This window comes from Centroberyx affinis, unplaced genomic scaffold, assembly GCF_046629955.1.
Source record: "Centroberyx affinis isolate AG114_WGS23_722 - 3 ecotype Tasmania unplaced genomic scaffold, CSIRO-AGI_Caff_v1 ptg000058l_1, whole genome shotgun sequence".
Taxonomy (NCBI): domain Eukaryota; kingdom Metazoa; phylum Chordata; class Actinopteri; order Beryciformes; family Berycidae; genus Centroberyx; species Centroberyx affinis.
The window spans coordinates 85,143-110,475 of NW_027278769.1; the positions used below are offsets into that span (position 1 = coordinate 85,143).

The 25,333-nt window shown below is 40.3% G+C and overlaps 3 protein-coding genes across 3 annotated transcripts; 1 reads left to right on the forward strand and 2 right to left on the reverse strand.

Moving 5' to 3' along the window:
- Window positions 1-620: 620 nt before the first annotated feature.
- Window positions 621-14,354, reverse strand: ezra (ezrin a). The gene is made up of 13 exons (XM_071519271.1): window positions 14,343-14,354; window positions 12,223-12,306; window positions 11,683-11,778; window positions 9,818-10,092; window positions 8,553-8,636; window positions 7,748-7,894; window positions 7,143-7,239; window positions 6,455-6,618; window positions 6,151-6,281; window positions 4,989-5,149; window positions 3,949-4,041; window positions 2,632-2,913; window positions 621-1,738 (listed from the first exon to the last, which is right to left on the reverse strand). The coding sequence occupies exons 1-13, from the start codon at window positions 14,352-14,354 to the stop codon at window positions 1,574-1,576; spliced, it is 1,791 nt and encodes a 596-aa protein (XP_071375372.1). The 3' UTR covers window positions 621-1,573.
- Window positions 14,355-15,097: 743 nt separating this feature from the next.
- Window positions 15,098-17,297, reverse strand: nenf (neudesin neurotrophic factor). Its single transcript, XM_071519610.1, has 4 exons — window positions 17,140-17,297; window positions 16,960-17,020; window positions 16,531-16,634; window positions 15,098-15,858 (listed from the first exon to the last, which is right to left on the reverse strand). Exons 1-4 carry the CDS (start codon window positions 17,281-17,283, stop codon window positions 15,682-15,684), a joined length of 486 nt encoding a protein of 161 aa, XP_071375711.1. The 5' UTR covers window positions 17,284-17,297; the 3' UTR covers window positions 15,098-15,681.
- An 835-nt stretch (window positions 17,298-18,132) lies between these two features.
- On the forward strand, window positions 18,133-24,957 carry pacc1 (proton activated chloride channel 1). Its single transcript, XM_071519564.1, has 8 exons — window positions 18,133-18,320; window positions 19,443-19,551; window positions 20,425-20,634; window positions 21,381-21,535; window positions 21,938-22,080; window positions 22,447-22,588; window positions 22,712-22,819; window positions 23,780-24,957. Exons 1-8 carry the CDS (start codon window positions 18,285-18,287, stop codon window positions 23,939-23,941), a joined length of 1,065 nt encoding a protein of 354 aa, XP_071375665.1. The 5' UTR covers window positions 18,133-18,284; the 3' UTR covers window positions 23,942-24,957.
- The last annotated feature ends 376 nt before the right edge of the window (window positions 24,958-25,333 follow it).

Sequence of the window (25,333 nt, forward strand, 5' to 3'; positions counted from 1 at the left end):
TGTTATTTCAGCACCACCCCCACATCACAGTTGGGTGCTACTGTATTTGGACTATTTGTCACCGTGCATATATTTAGATTCTGCAGAGAAGAAACAGAGGGCAATCCCACAGACTCTCAAAAGTGTTTTTTGAAGTAGCTTAAATTTTACTTTCATACAAAAAAAAGAGTGTATGTTGGTTGGCAGCGCGCACCGCGGCTGAACCGCAGCTTCCCTGAAGCCTGAATAAACATTTTGTCACCTTTTAAATGCGGTTATACCCTTCAACAGAGCGTCCGATTCAGCCTCCAACAACGTTTTCAAATATTACTTAGTATGATTCATGCTTTCACTCACAGATACAATATTTACTCAGTGGCTGTTCAAACACACCAGGTCTCCGGGCTTCAGAAGTTGTCTAGCAACCTAATTTGATGACCTTCCTTTCAATGAGTAAATATTTAAAAGGCACATCCTTTTCACGGTTTACTCTCGAGCTCAAATGAGACTTTTGTCAAGCTATCTAACAATGTCAGATGGAAAAATAATGAATACATTGAAAATTAATGAGTATGTATATATATTTTTTATTTTATGGCATGGAAGAAGACATTATTTATGAGATACATAAGATACTAACATCAGCACCATCTGCTATTATCAAGTCTGTCATTGATATTGTTCTCTTGAATATAAAGCTGCACCAGATAAAGTTCTGCTTGTGATGGCCCATAAATATTACTGGTAAAGTTCTTAGTTATAGTAAGTCAGATTATAAAGACCCTACCTGATAAAATGGCATTTCATCAAACAGTGGCAGTACACTGGGCATTTTCTTGGCCAGTGAAGATGGGCAGCACTCCCAGCAGGGGGCAATTTAAATGAGACCTGGTTTCAAAAGCATATTAAAATCCTTCCTGGCTATTAGATATTCCTATGTGATAAAACCAACAACGATGACGCAACTTATTTGGCATCAGAAATGTCTAAAGAGTTACACATTGAAATTTCAAATCATAAAACCCATTTAAACTATGTGAGAAGATTAGCACATTAAAACAAGTTAAATAAAATGCATTATTATTTGGACACTTATTGGCACTATTTGTATAGTGGAATATTTTTGTATAGTGGCACAACACTAAAAACAACCCGCTTTAGTTTGCCATTATAATGAAACTGCAAAGCCGAATTGCAATGACAACTTTCTCTTAAGATCATTTATCATATATAATTTCCATAGCACACCTAAAGATCAACACACTAGCTTTGTTCCTATATTAAGAAAACTCAACTATGGCAAAAAAAAGTGCTGTTATGGTTTCCAAAATGATATACACACAATCGTAAGTCCAATATGACATTTTCATGGGATTACAGTGCTGTTGGAGATGTTTGAGCTCTACAAAAAAAAAAATAACCACAGTGCTTTCAAGCAAAACTTCAAAAGACTAGCCTGCAACACATCATGGAGGTACTTTTCTGCAGATCGAACAAATGTTTTCTCTGGGTCTTTTAAGATCAAATCAAATGCTGAATAGGGCCTCCATGAGGTGTTCGGGGCCGTCGGGAGATCTTCGGGTGTCTGAGGTTTCTACAAGGCCTCGAACTCGTCGACCCTCTGCTTGGTGTTGCCTTGGCGGATCTGACGCAGAGTCTTGTACTTGTCGCGGCCCTCTCGCATGTTCTGTGAGTGCAGCAGGTCGTTCTGGGTCTTCTTGCTGTCGTCTCTGGCGTCTGCCAACTCCGAGCTCAGGGCCTGTTGGGGGGGAAAACTTCCAGTTATTATTAAACCAAAAAGGACTCACTGTCTCCACTTTAAAGGAAAAATCCACCCTTGGATTCTCTTATGCTATTAGATCTGTGATCAGTCTGTGATGTTATGTTGTGACGAAGTGTTGTAATTTACTTTTTTGGTGAACCAACTTCCCCTCAACCTGCCTCGTCTACTTCAGTTAGTACATTTCCCAGAATGCCTTTCGACAAGCCCCAGAAGAGGGACATTAACTTGTTTCGTTCAGTTGTGGGTTTTACATGTAGGTGGAGAGAGCGATAATACGGAAGAGTAGTAGGGCCATTGTAGGTGTAAGTTGTTGTTTTTTTAACCACAGGGGGGAGGGGGTAATATTCTGAGTATAAACTCAGAAATTTGTGAGAAAAAAACTAAGAAATTGGAAAAAAAAAAACCCCTCAGAATTTCTTTTTTGCCGAGTTTTTTTCTTGCAAGTTTCTGAGGGTTTTTTCTTGCAAATTTCTGACTTTAATCTCAGAATGAGTTTTCTCTCATAATATTACCCACTTCCCCCCGGCTGTGGTAAAAAAAACCCCCAAAAAAACACCTACAATGGCCCTAATACTTTTTACTTAGCGAGAGATTACAGCTGATTAAGACAAAATTGTTGTCATCTCAGACATGTTTTCAAGATCATGGTTGAATTATGTTTAATAGCCTACAGTGGAAGCTACTGTCAAAATCCTACTCCCTGCATCTAACCTCCATTCATACTGCACAATTTACCAAACTGTTTTTCTTGAGGGTGTACCAGCAGTGCAGCTTGGGAAGTATGTAGAAAGTGAGACTAATCTATAATAGCTACACCTGCAATTAGGCCTTCATCTTGTGTCTGAACCTGAGCTGGATCCTGGACTCACCAGCAGCTGTTTCTGCAGGCGCTTGTTCTTCTCGGCCTCGGTCATGCGCTCCTCCTCCTGGCGGTGGTCGTCGATGCCCTGCGTCTGCAGCTCGGCGCTGTAGGTGCTGTTCTCCTCGCTGTGCTCGTGGTCGCTCTCGCTGTCCGAGGAGGAGGAGGAGGAGGAGGAGGAGGAGGCGGCGGCGGGGGGAGCGGCGGGGGGAGCGGCGGGGACAGCAGGAGAGCTCATCACCGTGTGCAGCTCCTCCTTCGTCTTCAGCAGATCCTCCTGCATCTCCTTAGCCTGGGAGGAAGGAGAGAGGTTGTGTTGGATGTCCTGTGGTTTGATTGGTTGACAGTTACCGCTGCATAGCATCTGATGTAAACATCCCTTGTGACTTAAACTAATCCTGTGTATTGACATTTGTTCAGTAGTGTTGGCTCTAAGCCATGACAAAGGCTTTTTTTTAAAGATTATTTTTGGGCTTTTTGCCTTTATTGTGTCCCATAAAGGCTTTTTAAATTTCAAGCTTTTAGTCTCTTCCCTTCTCACTGGATTTAGAGTGTCTTGTACTTTGTGTATACAGCTCAAGAGTTTATTTAGAGTATCTCGGTTTTCTAATGATTGTCAGCAGTTTGTGGACAAATTACATCAGCAGGCAGAGCTGCAGCCTAGTGCTCAAGTCTCCGCCTTAATTACGGTTTCAAGACCACTTTACTGACATCTTGGACTTGTCTTGGCCTCGGTCACTATTGGATGTTTACTGACCTTTTCCAACCTATAAAATAAATAATTTTATTGATGTTTGGTTTATTTTCTTCCCAGCACTATAAACAATTTGGATTTCACCTGTAGAAACCTGTGTATGTAACGGGCCTTCCACTTCTATGCACTGATTAGTCAAATTCCTATGCGTTCATTAGTTGGATGTTGAAGAGTTTAGTGCAGAGCAGATTTGCAGATGGATCTAGATCTCTGTTGATCCTTAAGAAACTCCTCACTCATTATTTTTTCATTTGGAAAGACATAAACTGTTTATTGGCCAGTTTGATCTCGGTTCGCAGGGGCAGAAAAGGGGCTTTTTAGTTTAGTGTGTATTTGCACATTTAAAAATGATAACATACACACAATAGAGGAAGAAATTGCAGAATGTACAAGTGAGATGAAAAAGGGGCTTGTAAGCACATCTCACCTCAAGAAGAAACAAAGAAAAAATGAACAGAACAAACGAAATGAAATGGTGAAGAGGAGGAGAGGGTATGTTTTGATGTTCGCCAGGTAATCCCCCTGTGATTTGGTGGGTTCAGTGTCCTCGTGTGCGGACTGCAGGAGACTCACCTTGATCTGCCATGAGTCAGCCTCCTCCTCCTTCATTCTCTTGGCCTCCTCCAGCAGACAGATCTTGGCGCTGTACTCCGCCAGCTCCGTGGCCTGAGGGAGGAGGCACAAACCATGTCGTCTCAAACCTGTTTACCTCAGCAACCCCATTTATCTGGACACTTAAACATTTCTCTATCTGAGGGTCTCTAGTACAGCGAGAGATGTTATTTTATGAATGGATGGATGGAAAAACCCTGATGGAAATCAAACGCTCGCTGATGTTAACACCATTGTTAACATGCAAGTTGTTTCCTGTATTTAAGTGAATGAAACAAAAATATCCACTACACTACCAGTCAAACATTTGGACACACGCATTTTTCTTCATTTTTTACTATTTTTTACATTTTAGAATCATAGTAAAGCCATCAAAACTACGAAATGACACAAATGGAATTATGCAGCGGCCAAAAAAGTGTTCAACAAATCAAAACTATCTTATATTTTAAATTCTTTAAAGAAGCCACCCTTTGCCTTGATGGAAAGGCAAAGGCTTTGGAAAGAAATTCATACATAGGCATCAACTTCACTATTTATATTTGTCTAAGAAACAAATTTCAAGCATTTCTAGCATAAGCCTTTAGATTAAAATGGCTTTAAGAGAATGAAAAACATAGTACATTCAATCAGGTGTGTCCAAACTTTTGACTGGTAGTGTATATGTTTTTAAATGTCAGATTTGTGTTTTTGTGGCTTGGTAGAGATATGCAATGGCTCACAATCTATTCTTCTACTCCAGCTATACTGCTAATATTAATTGGGACTTTTTAGAACCTAATTACTATTATACTATACTTTCTTCTAACTACAGTATAAAGTTATGTGACACTTTCTCCTATAGGGAAATTCTCTTTTCTCTTGCCCCCCCTCCACCTCTGAGGTCAGAGGTCAGGAAGCTTGCTGACTTGGGGGTTTTCTTGTCTCTCTAACCACCAGTCAACCCCACCACCCGCAGCTATACCACACAGCTATATCATTATCATTATCGCCCTACTCACCAGCTGCTCCTGGCTCTTTATCTGGTCCTCAGCCTGCCTGGCCAGCTCCTCCTTGGCTATAATGGCCTCCATCCTCTCAGCCTCCAGCCGGGCGGCCTCCTGCTCCACCCTCCTCCTCTCCTCCTCCAGCCTGAAGGCCCTGTCCAGCTGCTCCTGCAGCTCTGCAGCCACACACAGAAAGGTCTGATGATGTGTCGTGTCATGTACTCTCTATCATATACATACATATATCATACAGGGTAAGACATTAGCTTTTGTTTCAGAGGCAATTTCTGCCCCCTTGATCTGATTTTTAAGGGCACTTTGGTTCTTTTCAGGAGCAGTTGAACTATCTACGTACTTACTGAACTATCTAATAATGCATTTGTATTACATATGGCACATAAATGTTTGTACCAGTAAAATGTATTTTAACTTACAGAAGAGGATGGTGCCATTTTCCACACCTAGTCCATCTTCCACTCCTCAATTGTGGTGTTTTTTTTTTGTTTTTTTTTACAATATTGGTTGTTTTATTTTTGTTGATGCAGTGGTTTTGTAAAGTCAGTATTTTCTTCCACTGCTGGCTGTATGGTGCCAACATTTTCTACTGCTTCAGGCTGTGTACTCGGGTTGTTTTCTGATCAAAAAACACTCAATTTTTCTTACCCAGAAATCGCCTATGGTGGGATTTGGCAACTCTTATTCACTTTTAATTTCATGGGGGTTAATTAACTTTTAGGGGTATTTTTGCCTTAAAGCCCCTGTTAATTTCTCACCCTGATACAGTATATAGGCAAAGTATTGTGATGGTGAGCTGAAGTTGCATTTAACACTGTTTTGGCATGTTTCAGAATGCAAAAAATATACACACCCTTAATCAAAAGGGTGTGTATAAGGGTTTGTAAACTTGATGAACATCCTTTAATGTTAAATGCATATTATACTGCAATTGAGTGAGCAACAAAATAATTAAGTTCATTCTCTGTTGCAATAGTTTTGCTTTTTTTCTGTACATTTGTCAGGCAAATAAACAGCAGAGGGCAGCAGTTCCATGTTATGTGGTTGAGTTTCAAAAAAGTTCACTGCACTACAGATTAGACTGTTGGCTTTATCATGTTATCCCTGATAGTTTAGTGTATACTGTAGCACACTGAAGTCAAGTCCAGCATCTCTGTCTCACCTCTCTCTGCTCTCTTGGTTGTCTCTTCATACTGGTAGAGCCTCGTCATCAGCTCCTGCTTTTCTCTCTCCATGTCCTGCTTCTCTTTCTCGATGGTCTCCCTCTTCTTCTTCTCGCTCTCCAGCTGATCTCTGCAGAACACCAGAGGGAAAGACCCATGTTCAAGTCCTAATTCTCAGGTTTATGGCCTTTGGGTGAGGTGTTTGTGTTCATAAATGTCGATTGGACTGTCTGAGACCATGGCAATATCACATAGGACTAACTGAATTGAGTGGATTTCCTCTTTAACCTGTTAACCGCTCACCTCTCCATCTTTCTGTGCTGCTTCTCCTCTTTGGCCTGAGCCTTCATCTGCTGCACCTCGATGGTGTCGGTCTTACGCCGGCGCATGTACAGATCATGGTTGCCCATGCACAGCTGCAGGATGCGCTTGTTGACGCGCAGGCGTGGGGCGTAGAATATGAAATCCTGCAAAAAACAAACAAAATAAAATACATGTCAGGAACAGTTTGTCTCTGTTTCACATGTTTCCCACTGGTTCAGGGCTGCTTATGCATTTAAAGCTGCTTTGTAGTTTTAGAAAGTAAATTTCTAAAACTAGTTTCCCTAGTGTTGCCTGTTTAGGAAACCGCATTTCCTTCTATATTTACCACACAAAGAAGCTTCCTCTCAGTTTACTTTTGATTCCCTTTTCTTCAAAAGGTCACGATTACAATATGGGAAGATATTTGAAATAATTTCCAGGCATTTGCAGATAATTATTATGTGAGTATTTGTCATTAATTAAACTACATACTGCAACTTGGTGACTTTGCTTGCACAACAGCATTTCCAGTAAGCTGTGTACAACCAACATTTCTACTTTTATTCCCTGTTTTTGTTCCACAAACCTTCATGGTGCACGTCTGCATTCCCATCAAACTTGTGATTGTACATTTACACACACTTAGGATACTATTAGACAGAGGATACTGTACTCATGAAATACTTACAGGAGCTTTCTTGTCTATGGGCTTGATGATGAATTTCTTATCGTTGAAAGAAATGTTCCTAATTTCACTCCAGGGAAATCCAATCTTTGGAGACAGCCTGAAAGATGGCAAAACAAATACTGAGCAGCCTCTTCTTCATCAGAATCTGAAGCAGTAACACTTTAGATTTAGATTTCAACAACTTTGAGAGTTTCACAGTACATACTGACACATGTGGCACAAGGACAAGAGGGCTAAAAGACCTTGTATACTTATGTTGTAGTAGAATGGGGAGAATTAGGTCAATGGCCTCTCAAAAACAACAGCCATGCGGTCAAACATGTTGGTAGGAAGGCAGCAGGGGTCAATGACTGAGGCTTGACTGCTAGTCTGTTGCCCTCCTGTCTACAGAGCTGTGAGTCTGTCATCATCTCAATACATGCTGCAAATGTTGGGTTAAGAGAGAGGTTCATAGGGAGTTTCTGCTTTATGAGACAGCTGACAGTGGAGAGGAACAGGAAAGGAGTGTATATCACGGGCCGAATCCATACCCACGACACTGAAGAGTACTGAACCACCAGGAAGACGTGTTAGCCGTGATTTAAGTGTCTGTTTCACTGCCTTACCTGTCCTCTTTCTCATAGATGTTGAGTCCCAGGGCGTCGACCCCTAACCACAGGTCCGTCCCCTTCCTGTTCTTGATCTCAAAGTAGTTGACGCCGTACATCTCCAGGTCCTGGGCGATCTTCAGGTACTCGAGCATAGAGTCTTCCCTGTTCAGGATAAACAAAGACAATAGAAAAATGAGAGAAAAAAACAAACATGTGCACAAATTGGCTTGCATGTACCTGACTGCATCTATCATTTATTTACTGTGTTGTAATTTTGTGAATGGCTGTGGCTGTTTGACGCAATAAGAATTTCCTTGTGGACTAATGAATGAATCATCATTATTTTCATCAAATTTTAGAGATATATTTTAGAGATATTTCCCCCCCCACATATAAGGTCAGTAATGATGATAATTAAGGTATTATTACTGTTAATAACATGTGATGGTAATATACATTTAATGTATGCTCTTAAATCTGCTCATTTGTTGGTTTTCTGTTTTTTATTTATTTTTATTTTTTTTCCCCTTATCTGTTACACTGGGAATGTTCAATATTTGTTGTTGTTTTGATATACTCAATAAAAAAGAGTTACAAAAAAACAAAATTCAGACAGGGTGAGAATCATAACAAGCTACAAAGTTTTGAATTCAATCTGTAACTTTTCAAGGTTGTGTGTGATTTTAGAAACCGAGAACAAACTCAGGATAAGAGTGTGAGGTATAGTGCCTAAAATGCAACGTAATACATGGTAGCGTTGCCAGTACAGACATTTGCCAGGAAGAGGGGTAAGTTTGGGTGTAAATCAGCCTCAGCTTACTTGGGCATTGATCTGTGCTCCTCGTGCCAGACCTGGATCCGCTCCTCCCACTGGTCCTTGGACAGCTTGTGTTGGTCCAGCACTCTGAGAGGAGAGACGGCTTATCAGCAGCCATTTGGTCAAACTGTAAACAGTCTGTGTATACATAAAGTGCTAAAATCAAACACATGCTGCATTGTTGCGTCTTACAGAACATGTTATATCTTTTTGTTGGCAATGGTGAGTATGTAATAGTGCATTCAGGAGAGAGTCAATAACTGAGTCACTAACAGCTTGAGTGACCGGCCAATGGTACTAGGCTGGACGATTTCCAGTGTAACAGGATAGTTAACCATCTGTGGTAAAAACATGGCATTTAAGAGTAAGATAAGGCAACTGGAATTTGTCTTTCCTCCTATCCTTCCTCACACACAAGCCCCCTACACATATTTCTTCATTCATTCTTCATATTCTTAAGAGAGATCAGTTAAAGTTAAAGATCTTCTGCACACTTCTATGCAACTTACGTTTATTAGGCCGAGCTTTCGCGCTACGAATGTAAATTGCATGGATCTAAGTGTGCAGAAGATCTTTTTCACTGTGGGTTCGACTGGTTGTCCGACACCTTAGTAAAGCATCTCAGTCAGGTAAGCAGCAGACACTTCACACTTCAGAGAGATATACATGTACTACCAGCTGCCTTCCATCTGCCAACTCACAACTGGAATCCTTTCAAGGCCAGAGAAGGTTTGAAATGACCCAACAAGGTTTTGAGTCATTTCAACAAGATGTATTGAGAGTTCCCTGCACCTTCCACTCTAACATATTTTTTAATTAAAGTAATAATCTGCAACATTTTCATATAAATAGCTGTCCATTTTGCTACTCTCTATCACTTATTGATATAACACAACAGAGATTCAACCTATAGCCAGTTCATGAAAGCTTTTCCATTTTCTGTTCTTAACACCCAGAGTCTGGTAGCTCTTTCCTGGGAAAAATCCTCTGCTGCACAGGAAGTGATGCATTTTTTCATATCTGGCAGCAACAAAAGCGGTTTGTTTGGAATAAACAGAAGAAGAACTGGGTAGTTAGCATGAGCAGCGATAGCCACCATGGCTGAACAGACAAAGAAAAGAGCGCCACCTACAGAAACTCAAACTTCATCAACAGAAAATCCAAGGAAAAAGGCGTCACAGTAGTAGATTCCCACTTTAAAGTAGAACCTCATTCCATGTTGGTAGAAGAACCAACTGCACTTCTTTCATCCCCAGGTTCACACTCACCTCTTGGGCAGCAGGCGCTCGGAGGACAGGTAGCCCAGCCGGTGCACAAACTTGTTGTAGTCCCCAAACTTGGCCTGGACGGAGTAGGAGGCCAGCAGCACGGCGGACTCCGGAGGGCAGTAGACCTCCTCTCCCAGAATGCCCTCCTTCACCTGCAGGAAGAAGAGCTTCTGGGTAATGTCCTGGATCAGCTCCTCCGCCACGTCCTCCGGGTAAAACTTGGCCCTCAGCTTGAACTGCAGGGGAGTGTCCTTCCTTACTTCCTGTGCTGTGACCTAGAGTAGAGCAGAGTAGAGTAGAGTAGAGTAAAGTAGAGTAGAGCAGAGCAGAGCAGAGTAGAGTAGAGTAGAGTAGAGTAGAGCAGAGCAGAGCAGAGTAGAGTAGAGTAGAGCAGAGTAGAGTATGGTAGGGTAGAGTAGAGCAGAGTAAAGTAGAGTAGAGTAGAGCAGAGCAGAGTAGAGCAGAGTAGGGTAGGGTAGAGTAGAGCAGAGCAGCGTAGAGTAGAGCAGAGCAGAGTAGAGTAGGGCAGAGTAGAGTAGAGCAGAGCAGAGTAGAGTAGGGTAGGGTAGAGTAGAGCAGAGTAAAGTAGAGTAGAGTAGAGCAGAGCAGAGTAGAGCAGAGTAGGGTAGGGTAGAGTAGAGCAGAGCAGAGTAGAGTAGAGCAGAGTAGAGTAGAGTAGAGTAGGGCAGAGTAGAGTAGAGCAGAGCAGAGTAGAGTAGGGTAGGGTAGAGTAGAGCAGAGTAGAGTAGAGTAGAGTAGAGTAGAGCAGAGTAGAGCAGAGTAGGGTAGGGTAGAGTAGAGCAGAGCAGAGTAGAGTAGAGCAGAGTAAAGTAGAGTAGAGTAGAGTAGAGCAGAGCAGAGTAGGGTAGGGTAGAGTAGAGCAGTGTAAAGTAGAGTAGAGTAGAGCACAGTAGAGTAGGGTAGGGTAGAGTAGGGTAGAGTAAAATAGAGCAGAGTTGGGTAGGGTAGAGTAGAGTAGATTATGATAGAGTGGAGTGGAGTATGATAAAGAAGAGTAAGAGTGTAGTAGAGTATGATTAAGTAAAGTTGAGCAGAGTAGAGTAGGGCAGAGTAGAGTAGAGCAGAGCAGAGTAGGGTAGGGTAGAGTAGAGTAGAGTAAAGTAGAGTAGAGTAGAGCAGAGCAGAGCAGAGCAGAGTAGAGCAGAGTAGGGTAGGGTAGGGTAGGGTAGGGTAGAGTAGAGTAGAGCAGAGCAGAGTAGATTAGAGTAGGGTAGAGTAGAGCAGAGTAAAGTAGAGTAGAGTAGAGCAGAGCAGAGTAGGGTAGGGTAGAGTAGAGCAGAGTAGAGTAGGGTAGAGTAGAGTAGGGTAGGGTAGGGTAGAGTAGAGTAGGGTAGGGTAGGGTAGAGTAGAGTAGATTATGATAGAGTGGAGTGGAGTATGATAAAGAAGAGTAAGAGTGTAGTAGAGTATGATTAAGTAAAGTTGAGTAGAATAGAGTATAGAGTAGAGTGGGGTTGGGTTGGGTAGAGTGGAGAAGAGTACAGTACAGCAGAGTGGATTGGATTACAGTCGAGCAGAGTAGAGTAGATTAGAGTATGATAAAGTAGAGTAAAGTGGAATGGAGTAGAGTGTGATAAAGTAAAGTGTAAAGTAGCATAGAATATGATAATGCAGAGTAGAGTTAGAGTCAGATAGAGTAGAGCGGAATGGAGTAGAGTAGATTAGGGTATGATAAAGTAGAGAAGAGTAGAGTAGAGTAGAGTAGAGAAATTTCATTAGATATTTGCAGGTAAAACTTGTCATTGTGCTGCAGCAGCAACCAACAGGAACAAAGAACAAAGAAATCCATTGTCCTCCATTCGTTTTGATCAGTGAAGCGACACACTGACTCACTCAGACTTTACCTTTTTATCAAATTTCAGCCATGTGACGAATCCCTTGGTGTCCACGAACTGCAGCCCGAAGTACCAGACTTCACGCAGTCCAATAGTCCTGACCACCTTGAACGCACCGGGAGGAGCGGAAACATATTACAACAGTCTGGATCACCAAGTAACAAGAGTTTCATAGAACAGACTGTTCTGACTTCCCTATCAAGGGCAAAAGTATGGGTAAATATACGTAATATGCCGCAGAGAAACAGACATTCAGTACAAGTGAAAGGTAATTTGGCTATTAGGTGAGTATATTAATATAACAACTTTCCAGGAATGAAAGGAAACCAGTCTTTTGAGTTTATCCAATGGGATTTTGAAAGTGTTATAAGACCGAGAGTGGTAGAGATTTCTCAACTCATACAGGAACATGAAATCCTTCAACTGAAAGTAAAAGATGAAACTCACCAAGATTGGAGTTCACAGGACAACAGCGATATGTTTATGTTTGTCATAAATTTGCGTATACTCTCAGCTACACAAGTGCTTTGCATACTGAGACATACCGACCTGGTCAAAGAGCTGCTTCCCCATGGTGTTTGGGTGGAAGGAAAACTCCAGCTCTGCGTCCATCGTGGTGACGCGAACGTTGACCTGCAGCGAAGAGGTCATTCGTTAGTCACATGAGGGCTGAGGTTTTCTGTTTTGATACACATGGGACCCTGCTTTTTACCTTCAGTCCCAAGCATTTAGCATCTTTTCCCTGATCTTGGAGAGGAAGTTATATACTCTCCAGGCTGCCTTTGTCTCACATGGGCCATTTTCAATAACTGTTCAAAAGTATTTATTCATTTGGGCACATTATCTTTTGAAGGTTAGGTCCCAACATCTCATGATACCTACTATTTCAAAGATAAAAAACATAAATTATACTGTCATTTGTGTGTACGACGCCTTTAATGTGGGGCTATGAAGTAGATTGTTCATAAACCATAATTGCTCGCTATCTCATTAGACTTTGGACTACCCTTGCACGGTGCTACAAGGTTGCACAAAAGCAGATTAAAATATCAAAATAGCCAACGCTTGCCAAGTTTCCTTAAGACTTCACCATTGTTGGTAAGATCAACCTCCGTTATAACGAGAGCAATCAAATTGCCACTGATTAACAGAATTCACACATTCGCTGCTATAATTAAAGGAAGGAAACGCTTTCATAATACGTGTTTCTGCAATTCACCTCCAAAAAGGAAACGACTTCAGCGATTTCAAACATTTTTACAAAAACATGACAATTGTACATTTAACAATTGCATAAAGTGCCCATGACCCCTGACTGCATGAAAGCGTAGGCTTGCAGCAGTTACACAACCGTTTTATGAACATACACTGGAGCACACCCCGGAGCTATAAAGATAAACCGATGAAACTTGGGCAACAAAAACCGGAACATCCATTTATAAAACCTCCAGCATGTTTCCCAACTGTTTCCACTCTCCATGATCATATGTAGAAGATAACATCTTAACATCTTAAGGTCATGCTAATGCATTCCTTAGTGCTAGCTGCTGTACAGTTTGACCTTCTGAACTCGGTGACTTGGGATATATTACCATAATAGAAGCAGTCATCCATTACAAATCCATCAAAAATAACCTTTGAGGGGTCTTTTGATTAATCTATACAAGTATCATACTTTTTTATTACCTTGTTAGTTTATATACATTACAAAAACTACTTGTAATGCCCTCTATTCAATCCATTTATTCAAATACAGGCCTAAAAACACCACATAAGTTGCCTAACTTTCTTTTCAGCATCTTCTAGAACAACAAGAACAACATGTGCCCTAACGCAGCACTCGCATTACTCATAGATTTGAATTCTTTATCAAATTACAGGAACGTCAGATTCTGATACAGATGTCAGTGTGACCCCTCTGGAGAGGCTTTCTCCTTGGAGTGTCGATAAGAGCGCAGGGCTTCAGTCGTTAATGTACAGGGCGGTTGCTCTTATCACGGTTCTCCTACAGGCTAATGCCTTATATCTCATGAATTCTGATTGTGGACGTTCAGGACGCTTACAGCAAATCAGTGCATATGGATTCCTTTGCTTTTGGCTTTCTTAAACTGATGGGAAAAGGTCCTAACCCCCGATGGAAAACGGATCATAGATTATAGTCATAAAATCAAAGGAGGTGAATACAGCAGTTGAGAGTCCGGTAACCTGTACAGTCATTAGACATTTACATATCACTCCAATGTCATCAAAGGTAATCCCTGTGATTATCACACCGGTTATGCAAGACCACATCGCCAACACACACGACCCAATTCAAGCCATGAAGTCGTGTTTTACTGCCATGAATGCATGCAGTATGGGTCAAACTCTACGTCTGGTTAATGAGTAAGGAGGCTAGGTGCCTCTTGGAATGAACTCATAAGTCTGAACAGAACAAATGAATGAAGGCAAGATAGTCAGCAGCTGATTTAAACAACCCAAATTATACCTAATAGAAACATAGAAAAGTAAATGCTCTCTTTGTCTCTTCCACAGATGTAAATATTTCAGTATGTCAATAAACAGTTCATTTATGGGAAGAGGCAATCTTAAGCAACTAACTGTTTCGTTAAATTTTACTTTGACCATTATCTTGTCATGTTAACAAATTCCAAGCATGAGAGTCTTACTGTTTTGGGCATCTTGGCTGCGACCGGTGTGCGAGCTCCAGCAGAAGAAAGTGTTTCCCAGGCTGAGTGAGACTGCAGTGGCCGACTCCCAGCAGGACCTGCACCTGATAAAAGGACGTAGCTCTGCTCTCGCTGGCAAACTCAAGGGTTGGGCTTCTGTCCTTTGAACTCTAGCTGTAGATCGCTCACACTGACACACGGGGGGAGGCTTGACACAGTCACTGACGCAAGGTCCCGCCCAAAGACAATCACCTGTCTCAGCACCTTGACTGCTGTGACCTTTGATCTGAGCATATTGGGGTATATAGGCTCGAGGTCCTATTTATGTTGCCTGTTTGAAAATGACATGAGAGAGGGGTGGGCTGCCACGAAGACATAATATACAAATTAGAGCGTGTTTTTGTGGTGAATTGAATGCAAACACAAACTCTGAAAACTTTGGGATTTAGAGACTTTAATGATACAAAAAGTAAATCTAGCAGAAAACAATGTAAACATTCACACAGCATCAGAGCATAAGGCTTTATATCCCATAAATATGCCATTGAACTTGATTTTAATACATTTATCAGCATCGTTTCATGTCAAAATCAACTTCATATGAGCACCGACTACATGTCTTCATTTAATAAACTGCATCTGATTTATCAGCGCACTCTCCTACTTCTGAACAGGTGGAGGGAGTCTGGTATTTCACTCATTTGATCAAGTTCTTCCATTGAATAAATCAACACCAGTCAGATTCAGTTTCTTTATGTCTTGAGTTCATTTGCCCTTTTGACTTTGGCCAGTGGAGTGAAGAACAACACAGTCTTGCAATCACATAATGTACTGTTGCATATAGTCTAAAGTTAAAACCAAAACAACCCTTCAAAATCATATTATATAATAGTCTCATATCATATTTTCATAGCTCAAAACCTTGCATGTTCCAAAAACATTTGAGGAAGTAAGAAAAACAGCCTAGTTTTCATATTGATGACCGTGTATTTTAGGAAAGATTTAGTGTGTTCTGAATTGGTTTCTTGGGTCCTGTGAACATAAAACTCGCTCAAATAATAAAGGACAGTGTAAACCTTAAGTTCAAGTAAATAATAGAAAATGTCTATCATATGTGTTGCACTGCCCCCTTGTACTGTATGTGAGGTGCTGTGTTTGTCACTTGTTGATTTGTCTCTGCACCAGTGTCACAAAGATAAATCACTAATTGTTCTTGGCACATGTGATTCTGATTCAGATTCTAATCAGGTGAAGAGAAAATATTCAAAGAGCTAACAAGACACTCTTCTTGAAGAAAAGGAAAATAAAAAAACAATCTTTTACAGAAGGTGAAACAAGACTAAAACTCATCTTTGATTGGAAACTGAGGCTGTTCCTCCGGTCTGAAGCCTTCGTTGGGACTTCCGTCCTCGTTGAGGATACGGGACGCTGTGTATCCCACGATGGGATACTTGGTTTTGTACGTGCCTTCAAATATACTGTCCAGAGACTGCAGCTGCTCTTCGGTAAGGCCCGTCTGTGGAAGAAGAGGTGAAAAGGGGAACTCCTTTTACTACGTGTGTATTACATTTACCTTCTTTACATTTTAGATTTAGATTTTAAGCATCCAGCTAGATCATCGACAGCTGTTCAGGAGACAGTTTGTATTTCACGCTTCAAGTTTCAATTTGTTACTTCCTGGGGGTGGAGAAGTGTCCGTACCTGACACCAGAGTTTAATTTTGGCAAATTTACAGCGTCTTAATAAGAGGTGATGGGACGCTCTTCTCTGTTGCAGCCCCATTTTGTGATTTATGCTGATAAGACAGGTGTATTTTTACATAATAATCTTGCCTAGTGCAGCTTTAAGTGGTGTACTCAATTGCAGTTTTGATGAAATATTCAATTTAGTAGCCTAGGAGAGAAGAAAAGCTAAAGGGAGAGACACAAGGTTTGAGCTCCTTAATAATGTTTTGGCTCCTCCCTGCTGCTCTTTACCAACTCTGGGAAACAGGAAATTCCAGTAACAGCGAGAGCAAAGATTTATTAGTAATTTATTAGTAAAACCTTCAAACCCTGACTGAATGCCACGTGCTGAAACAGGTCAGATTTATTAATGGATCTTTGTTCCCAGTACTGCGAGTAACACTGGGAATTTGCTCTTTCCCATTGTTCCCAGTGCCAGAATACCATCTCAACCACTGACTCACAGTGTCAGATGTCAGGTCTGCTGGGTCGAGCGACATCTTGGCCACAGCTCTTGTCGAATCCTTACCAACCAGGGCGTTGTATGGTACGCCTTTCCCATAAAACTCTGCAGTGGATAAAATAATAGAGCCATGGTTGGAGTGCAGTAAATGCAACATCTGATCAATTAATTCTGTAGTTCTGGTCAGGATAGGATTTGGGTCAATACATTTTCAATTTTTGCAGAATTCAAAGACTGGGAAATCTTTTGCTGTTAATTTTCCAATCCAATATATGAGGTAATTATTAAGAACAAGGGCTCTATCATTACTGTGTCCATTTCAGTTTTATATTTTTATTTGTGTGAATAGAAAGTAACTTGCCACCTGTTTCTAGTTTTCTATCTGGGAAATCATGAATTATCTCAAAGGTGCAGTGAATGTTTTGTTTACCTTTTCCCTTGGTAACATCAAACACCACTCCTTTTATTGCCATGTAGATGGGCTGTCCCTCCTAAAACAGTCGGAACAAGGGAAAAAGGGAGATAAATCATCACCCACCCCCACACGCACACGCACACACACACACACACACACACACACACACACACACACACACACACACGAACTTACCTCACTGCCATCGTATCTTTTCAGCTCTTCCTCAGTGAATAATCTTACAGGTTTGGTGGCAGGTTTATGTTTTAATTTAATATCATCCGCTAAAGTCGTACAAAGAAGAGCGATCAACATGACACAAAGTTGCGCTGTTGCCATGGCAGGTTCGCTGTTTGGACGAACTAATGCGGAAATTACAGCGTCCACTTCCCTCTGGACGTGCATGCTGCTTTTAGGTGTCGTCGGAAATATCAGTTTCACGCGTCGCCCAACAGAGATGTAAATGCGACTGGGAGAGTGTGAATTTTCTCTGCTACCCGAGCTGCTGAGATATCATATATAGAAGTCTTCAGGGGAAATGAAATTACAGAATGAAAGCCATGCCAACAACTGATGGTAAAAGTTCAACAACTTTTTGGTAATACATTAGGCTAATCAAAACATCACTTACATGCCTTATGCACATTTTCTCCTTTTTAATTCTTAGGCTGCATCACAAAATAGGCTATCTCTGTGCGGCTTGATTTCCAAAGTAGAACAACATCCACTGAAAAACTATTGTTACTGGGTCAATTTCGGCATTATTTACGTAATGTTAATGTAATGTTAAGTTTTTTCTGAATTTACTGTTCTAAACTCATGATTCAACTAGATGGTTCAGTTCAAAACATAAAGCTTTTTATGTTGGGATTTTCTGACATGTCAATGGAGAAAATGAATGCGAAATTTCCCGCCCCCCTTTTAGACTTAAGTCTAAAAAGGGGGCCGTTTAAACTGTTTACGACTTCTGAGCTCGGGTGAAAGGAGCTTAAGTTACGAGGAGCACGTGAAGGCAGCGTTAGGTCAGTTAAGTTATCAACAGAAGGAGGTAGGAAGCAAGACAAGGGAACCAAGGGAATGAGACGCAGCATCGTGTTGGAGCGCGGCCTGTAGGTGCTGTTGGTTATTATCATGGGATGGGCCTTTATCGTCGCCAACCCCCTGTGTCTCCCTCTGAGCGGAAATTGGGACCGCAGCGCGAGCCGGGGGAAACACCATTTCCTAAAAAAAAAAAATGTATCTATTATTAAAGTTTGTTTTGTGACTTCGCGTGAATAGCCTAACTTCCCTCTTGCAAGGCCAGCACTGATAGGTTTATTCAGTGAAAGAAGTGCAGCGGAATGCTTGGGAAGGAAAGCTCCCGGTCTTACCAAGAGGTAAGAAAGTTACAGCTCCCATTGTGTTTACACTGTTTCCAGTGTAAGGAGCCCTGTTATATTTTAGCTTTATCTTAATAACCAAGTAATAACCTGCTAATTTGAACTTTCTCGCGAAATGGAAGAGGCAATACACTATCAAAAAGTGTGTGTGGAGCACATTTTATATCATGTGACTGGACAGCTGACGGTGTTATGTAATAACAGCCAACTGTGAGAGGAGCTGACTGCATGTTTTGCTTTGCCATATTTACTCATTTACTGATTCATTATAGAGCTGATGATTAGTCTTTCAAAGCCAAACATGCTGTCTGTGCATTTCTATAAGTAGCCCATATTGTACAAATATCACAGCAAAACCTTGAGTCCCAGGAGGAATATTACAGAAATTTAGTGGTAATAATATAGTGATGATACAGTACCATGAAGTCACTGTAAACTCACTAGAAACACTATAAGCCCCTTTGAAATTTGTTCCCTGTGTTTGTTCGCCAGTTTTAACATTTGATTGAGTTGTATAGAAGTTGTAATTCTAATCAAACTATGCTAAAAAAAATATGACTTGTGTAAATGGTGATTCTTGATATAATTCACTTATGACTTGTCAAGATGTGAATTTGAAATATCATGATATTTAGATATAGCCTAATATGACTTGTCAAAGTAATTAAATATATCTATCAATTGACTAGTCAAAATGTTAATTATACATATAAACATTTCAGTTATGAATAGTCAAAATGTTATTTCTTTATCTCTAGATTTCTAAACATATACTATGACTATATCATAATTCTATATCTAGGTTATAATTCAATCATGAGTAGTCAAAATGTAAAACCTATCTAAAATTTTAAGATGACTTGTTAAAATGTCAATTCAAGATATCTATCAATCAGCCATGACATTAATTATAAGTAGGCCTATAGCTAACTTAATTACAACAGTCATAATTGATAAACTTTTATCACTGACTTCTATTCAGCCTCCTATAATAGATATCTATAATTCATTTTTGACTATAGTCATAATAATTCCAAGTCATCAGATCCTTAATGGACCAACCCACATTCTCTCTCTGCTCCTATTCTCAGCTAAAGTTTACTGTTTTTATCCTTACAGTTCAATGATGATGATGACGATGATGAAGGTGAAACACTGTCCCCAAATTTTTACCAAGATATCACTGATGACCTGGAGCCAGAGGAGCCGAACGGCCGCATCTCACCAGGTGACGACCGGTGACCTGGTGGAACATGTTACATTATGCATTCATATTCATATGTTTCTGGCATTGGTTGCCCCACTGGGAACCAAACCCTCTAAACTTTTTTTTTTTTTATACCTCTGAAATAGTTAACCCAACTTTTTAAGATGAGAAATACAATGTATATATATATAAAATACATGTTAAGTATACATTACAGTAAAAAACTGACTAGGGTTAGATTTGATTAAAGATTAAATACCAGCCAGTCACGTCGTCCACCTCTGATATATAAATTAATTCTTCATTTAAAGGCCGAATGTATCCTAAAGTTTCTCCTACCACTGAATAGGTGTGGTAAAAGAGTTTCATTAGTCTGGGTTTCAATGTAGAGTTTTATTCTCCCATGATGATCTAAATGTGGCTTCAAAACAGTTTGCAACCCTGCCAAGAAAAACATTCTGGGGGAAACACTGAATACTTGTTTGGCATGAAAATTGTCAGATTTAAAGATATTGAATATTGGCACAAAATATTGGTTGTCTGCCACTTAAGTCTAAAAATATTGGTATTGGTGTCAGGCCTGAGTAAATACCCTATTTCATGAAAATAGGATCTTTACAAAAAAAACAAACATACATTTTGACTAAAATGAATACTAAAAATGTATTAATTCTGTAATTATAGTTATTCAATTATATTTGTTGTTGCCTTGTGGTGTTCAGGCGTGGAGTTCATTGTTCATCCACCTTTTTACTCACTACTACTTGTGGCAAGTTACCGCCTTTTAAGACTGATCCCATGAGCCTTTGCTCCCAGAAGGCAGTCAGAAAATGCCGGGATTACATATATTACTTCCCTCACCATGTTCCTCCTTTTCCCCTTTCCTTTTCCCAGAGGATGACATGAGGGAAAGCAGCCCGTCGATGAGATTCAGTAAAGCCTGCCTGAAGAACGTGTTCATGGTGGTTCTGATCTTCATCTACCTGCTGCTGACGGCGGTGGCGGCCTTCCTGGCCTACCAGACCATCACCGACTTCATGGAGAAACTCAACCACCCCGTCATGTCCGTCACCTACAAAGAGGTTGACTCGTTCGCACCCCCTGGTACGCATAAATAATGAATAGGGGTATAATCTGGGGCCATTGAATGGGTTAGCAGGTAGCAGCCAGTGTGCTACGTGAAATTGTTTTATACTCAAACTGAATAGGTGAAGCTTTAAAGTCACGCTCCAAGTGGCATAAATACAGACATTTTATGCTTTTATGCTTATTTATTTTAAGAATATTCAACGTACTTGTGTCACAGTTGACTACACATACACGGTCCACATTCCAATCTTAGTGAAAGTACCTTTAAAGTGATGTTGAACTTTGGTAGTAGCTTGGGTTGTGTAACTTCCTCCATGATGTAACCCCAAAATCGCTGATTCTCTGTTATCTGTTGCTCCGGTAGAGATGATTGGAGAATTGTGTTTTTGTCTCTCTCCATTCACTGCCATTGTATGGAGGAACAGGTCTCAAAATCACACTTTTAGCACATAAATGAACGTGAACAAAGCAGATTCTGGCAATACATAAACAAACTAGTGCTGTTCCTCATGTGTGTGAATCAGCTTCTTTAAACCTTATTCAAACCTTATTAAAGTTTAACGGAGGAAACGTATGCAATGAACCTTTACCGTGCCGTAATATCATACTGTGAACATTTTGGGTTTGTTTTGGTTGAATTTGAACCTGCATGTCATGACTCGGCCGTCTCCTGCACTTCGCTGTCCATCTGGTGCTTGCTGGGTTATTTCAGCTTCAGTACTTGTCATACATTATTTATCCTGTGGTTTGTTTCTGAGCAGGTATCGCTCTGTACCCCGGGAGAGCGCAGCTGTTGAGCTGTAAGCACCACTACCATGACTACATCCCTCCTTTAGTGGACCCAGGGAAACCTCAAAAAGGAGACTGTTTGATTGAAGAAGTTACTTACCGAGGGCCGTTCACAAATCGGACACAGGTGAGAGACGCTGCCATGAACTGTTTTCGCTGGGTGGTTTCACAGACATGAATTAAAGGTCTGCTGACATGGTTAGGGAAACTAATCAGCAATGCAAAAATCATGTATCTAGAATATCAATTTAAATGTCTATTTTGCTACTCTCTATCACCGATTGATACAACACAATAGTGATTCAACCCACCGCCAGTTCATGAAAGCTTTTACATTTGCTGTGGGAAGCATTTCATCTTCCCACATTCTATATTGCTTTTACTTTCATGTTTTATAATGCAAATCAAAAAAAGTATTTCCCTCTGATAGTCTTTAGTCCAGGCTTAATTTCTGTCTGTGAAACTGCCTCCATTGTGATCTCTTTGTTTTCAAAGCAGATGATACTAACTCTTAACTTCTGTATCGTAGAAAAAAGCTCTGGTGGTCCGCGGCCCGTCTGAAGTCAGAAAGAAAGAGCTAATCTTCATGCAGTTCAGTCACAATGAAACAGAGGAGGACTTCAGCGCCATCACTTACATGCTTTTTGCCAAGTATAGTGACTTGACTGAAAGGTAACAGCAAGCATTGATGTATTGATGACATAATGTCTGACTGGTGTGACAGCTGATCAGCAACACACAGCATTTGTAAATACCTTTTCTGGTTTGTTTTGTTTTGCTGGTGGAGAAGGGGGCTTGCAACATAGAACATGTAATGATTGTGGGAAAGTCTAGGAACACAGGAAAGTATTTTAAAGGCAATTTAATCTGACAAATTTACTCACACTATCTGAATTGCCAGATACCTGGTACTCCATGCCTGTTAAAACAAATACAAAGAATGATTTGCAAATGCTGTTCGACCCAGTCTGTCTGATAACAGTTTGCCTCGCTGATAGAGGCAAATAGTAAAGTGTCAGCTGTGCCTCCTCCTGACAGTGTGGATAAGTCAGAGTTCATGATGGACTGTGAGAGGAATTACTCCATGTGGACGTTCTCCGGAGGATTCAGGACCTGGGTCAAGATGTCTCTAGTGAGGACATCCGGGAAAAGCAATGAAGCCGTCGAGTTTCGGCAAGAGGTATCGCTTTTTATTTGTGTGTTTAATCCATTTTTGAGCATCCTTTGAATTTCCAATTTGGTTAGACCTGCGACTGTTGATTAATTTTTAAAAATGTTTAATTGCTCATGTTGGATCTTCCAGTCCGGTGTGGTGAAATTCAATGACAAAAGGCCTGAATCAGAGAAAACCAATCAGCTTTTCTTCGTTGTGTTTGAATGGCGGGATCCTTTCATGCAAGAAATCAGACTGGTAAGTTCTCACTGACATTCTCCCCATTCGATCTGAACCACTAACCCCAGTGGTGTAGTGCAGGGTATACACAGGTATATGGCGTATACCTACTTATTTTTCAGTCAGCATTGCGTATACCCACTTCTAAATCCCCTCTGAGGCACATCATTCAGTAGAGTGCTGCAAAGAGCGAGAGAGAGAAAGAGAGAGAGAGTGAGCGAGACAGAGAGCGCGAGAGAGAGAGAGAGAGAGAGAGAGAGAGAGAGACAGAGGGAGAACGCAAGAGACAGAGAGAGAGAGCGAGAGACAGACCGCACAAAGACACTACTTCTACTACTTCTGTTTGGATCTCTTCCCAACTCGTCTCTCCCTAACATTTTTCGTCTCGTTTTTATTTATCGACGAAATTGTCAATACATTTCGTGATAGTTTTTGTCATCATAAATTATTTTTTATTTAGTTATTATCTCGTTTTCGTCAATGAAAAAATGTAGTTGATGAAAACTGTGACGAAAATTATTCGTCAACGAAATTAACATTTGCAAGCTGCCCCTTGACAAATAATGTTAAATTTATAATGGTGGCACACTCTGGCCTCCACTATCTGTTGCAATTTTCATGTGTGGATGGACTAAGGAATAAGGAATAGTGCACTCAAAATGCATAATTATGTAGTTGTCTCACCCTATAGCCTGTGGGCCAGTATTGATTGCAAAATATTGTTGCACCTCTTCTGTGGCTAATGTTAATTTCATAATGATCCTTACTGGCCCATTTTTGGGTGAACTAAATATGCAAGAGTAGTCTTACATGTCACTGTTTATAACACAGGGCGTTTATCCTTTGCTGGACGGGCCGCTTTGAAAAAAAAAATTTGGGGCATAAATTAAAAGTATACCCATTTCTCCAGGCACCACTGCACCACTGCCTAACCCTAATCCTCGTCTCTGTAACACCGGTTTGCTTCCTTCCAAACAGATAGTGACTGCAAATCCCTGGAACTCCATAGCCATTCTCTGTGGGGTTTTCATGGCTCTCTTCAAGGCCGCTAACTTCGCTAAACTCAGTGTTCAGTGGATCATCAAAATGCGGAAGAGACATCTGCGGAACAGAACAAGGGAACTGAACCAAATAAGCTGATATGCTCTGCGAAAAAAAAGCATTTGCACTGATGACGCAATTTCTGTCATCTGTCCTTCTGTCCTTCAAGAATTTATTTTGTGATTGTTAACACGTGTTTTGAGATCACTACTTGCACCATTTTGCAATCGGTGGTGAGGATTATGGACACTAGGGAATTTTTATCTGTAAAAATTGTGTCGTCACTCACCTGCTGGATGTCAGTCACATGTTCTAAATGAACATGAAAGCTGACTCAATCATTTCTTTAAAAAAAAAAGGTTGAATTCACAATGATTACGTCACTGAACTTGTGTTTTGTTTTATTTTATGTTCATTTCAAAAGAGATATTTTTTCAAAAACATGACTGGAAAATGCTATTTTATATGCACAAAAAAGAAAATGTTGCTGAAAGCTGAGGACTCGTTTGCTAAGAGTTGAGAATTGTTTGTTAAGGGACGTCTTTCATCTCTGAGGCGTAAAACTGAACAAATGTGAAATGTCAAAAAATTCTCATGTTGATAATACTGTTCTGAAGGGAAGATCGCAGAGAGTCTTTTGTTCGTGTGTCCTATTGTTTTCAAGGTAGTGCACAATGTGATGTAGTGTGAGATCAACTTAATGCCACAATACATTATTGTGGAAATGTTTCTGGATTGAGTTTATATTGATAATAGTTCACTCTAAAGGGATTATCAAGAACTACTTTTCTTTCATCAGAGTGACCTACTGTTCATATTACACTGTTTGCATAACTCTGCCTATAGGACTAACTTATGTATAAATGTTCAGATATGTTGTTTTTATTTGATTTTAACATAATGCATTCCAAAATGTATTATCAGTGTGACCATTTCAATTTCATTTCATTCAGAAATGACTGCCATCCACTGTTGCTTCTGCCTAAAGACTTTAAGGGAAATATCTGGGATGATCTGGATTGTACTTGAACTGATGTAAATCTTATTATATGAATATGACCATGTTCCATGTTGTATCTCACTACCTACGTTTTCAGAGATTTTGGAAAATAAAAAACACAATAAATATACTTTTATGACTGTCTGAATTGTATTAAAGGATAAAACAACTAAGTTTGAGAACTGCACATGACATGTTTTATGGAACATAAAATCCTGCCTCCTTTTGACAAGGAGTAGGAAAAAATAATGTTGTGGACTCCTTTGTCTAAATTTTGATATCAAAGTGAGTTTTACCTCTTGGTTCCTACAAATGACCCTGAGCCACTGAATCAATATAAATATCACCATATTTACAATTTTTTCTTTTTTGTATAGAAAAATAAGTGTATTTATGTATGTTCAGCAGTATGAGAGACCATAAAAGTTGACCACAGTAATACAGGAACAAACCTGCTGGAAAATTAATAAAACAAATACAGAGAATATTTT

What these genes read in the sequence shown, in the direction of transcription:
- ezra (XM_071519271.1), bottom strand. An exon ending in GAGCACAGATCAATGCCCAA is followed by an intron (nt 7,895 to 8,552) that starts GTAAGCTGAGGC and finishes TATCCTGAACAG; the next exon opens with GGAAGACTCTATGCTCGAGT. An exon ending in GCCTGCAGAAACAGCTGCTG is followed by an intron (nt 1,739 to 2,631) that starts GTGAGTCCAGGA and finishes CCCCCCCAACAG; the next exon opens with GCCCTGAGCTCGGAGTTGGC.
- nenf (XM_071519610.1), bottom strand. Translation starts at nt 17,283, where the DNA reads ATGGCAACAGCGCAACTTTGTGTCATGTTGATCGCTCTTCTTTGTACG. An exon ending in AAAGATACGATGGCAGTGAG is followed by an intron (nt 17,021 to 17,139) that starts GTAAGTTCGTGT and finishes CGACTGTTTTAG; the next exon opens with GAGGGACAGCCCATCTACAT. An exon ending in TGATGTTACCAAGGGAAAAG is followed by an intron (nt 16,635 to 16,959) that starts GTAAACAAAACA and finishes TATCCACTGCAG; the next exon opens with AGTTTTATGGGAAAGGCGTA.
- pacc1 (XM_071519564.1), top strand. Translation starts at nt 18,285, where the DNA reads ATGCTTGGGAAGGAAAGCTCCCGGTCTTACCAAGAG. An exon ending in TGACTCGTTCGCACCCCCTG is followed by an intron (nt 20,635 to 21,380) that starts GTACGCATAAAT and finishes GTTTCTGAGCAG; the next exon opens with GTATCGCTCTGTACCCCGGG. An exon ending in CCGTCGAGTTTCGGCAAGAG is followed by an intron (nt 22,589 to 22,711) that starts GTATCGCTTTTT and finishes TGGATCTTCCAG; the next exon opens with TCCGGTGTGGTGAAATTCAA.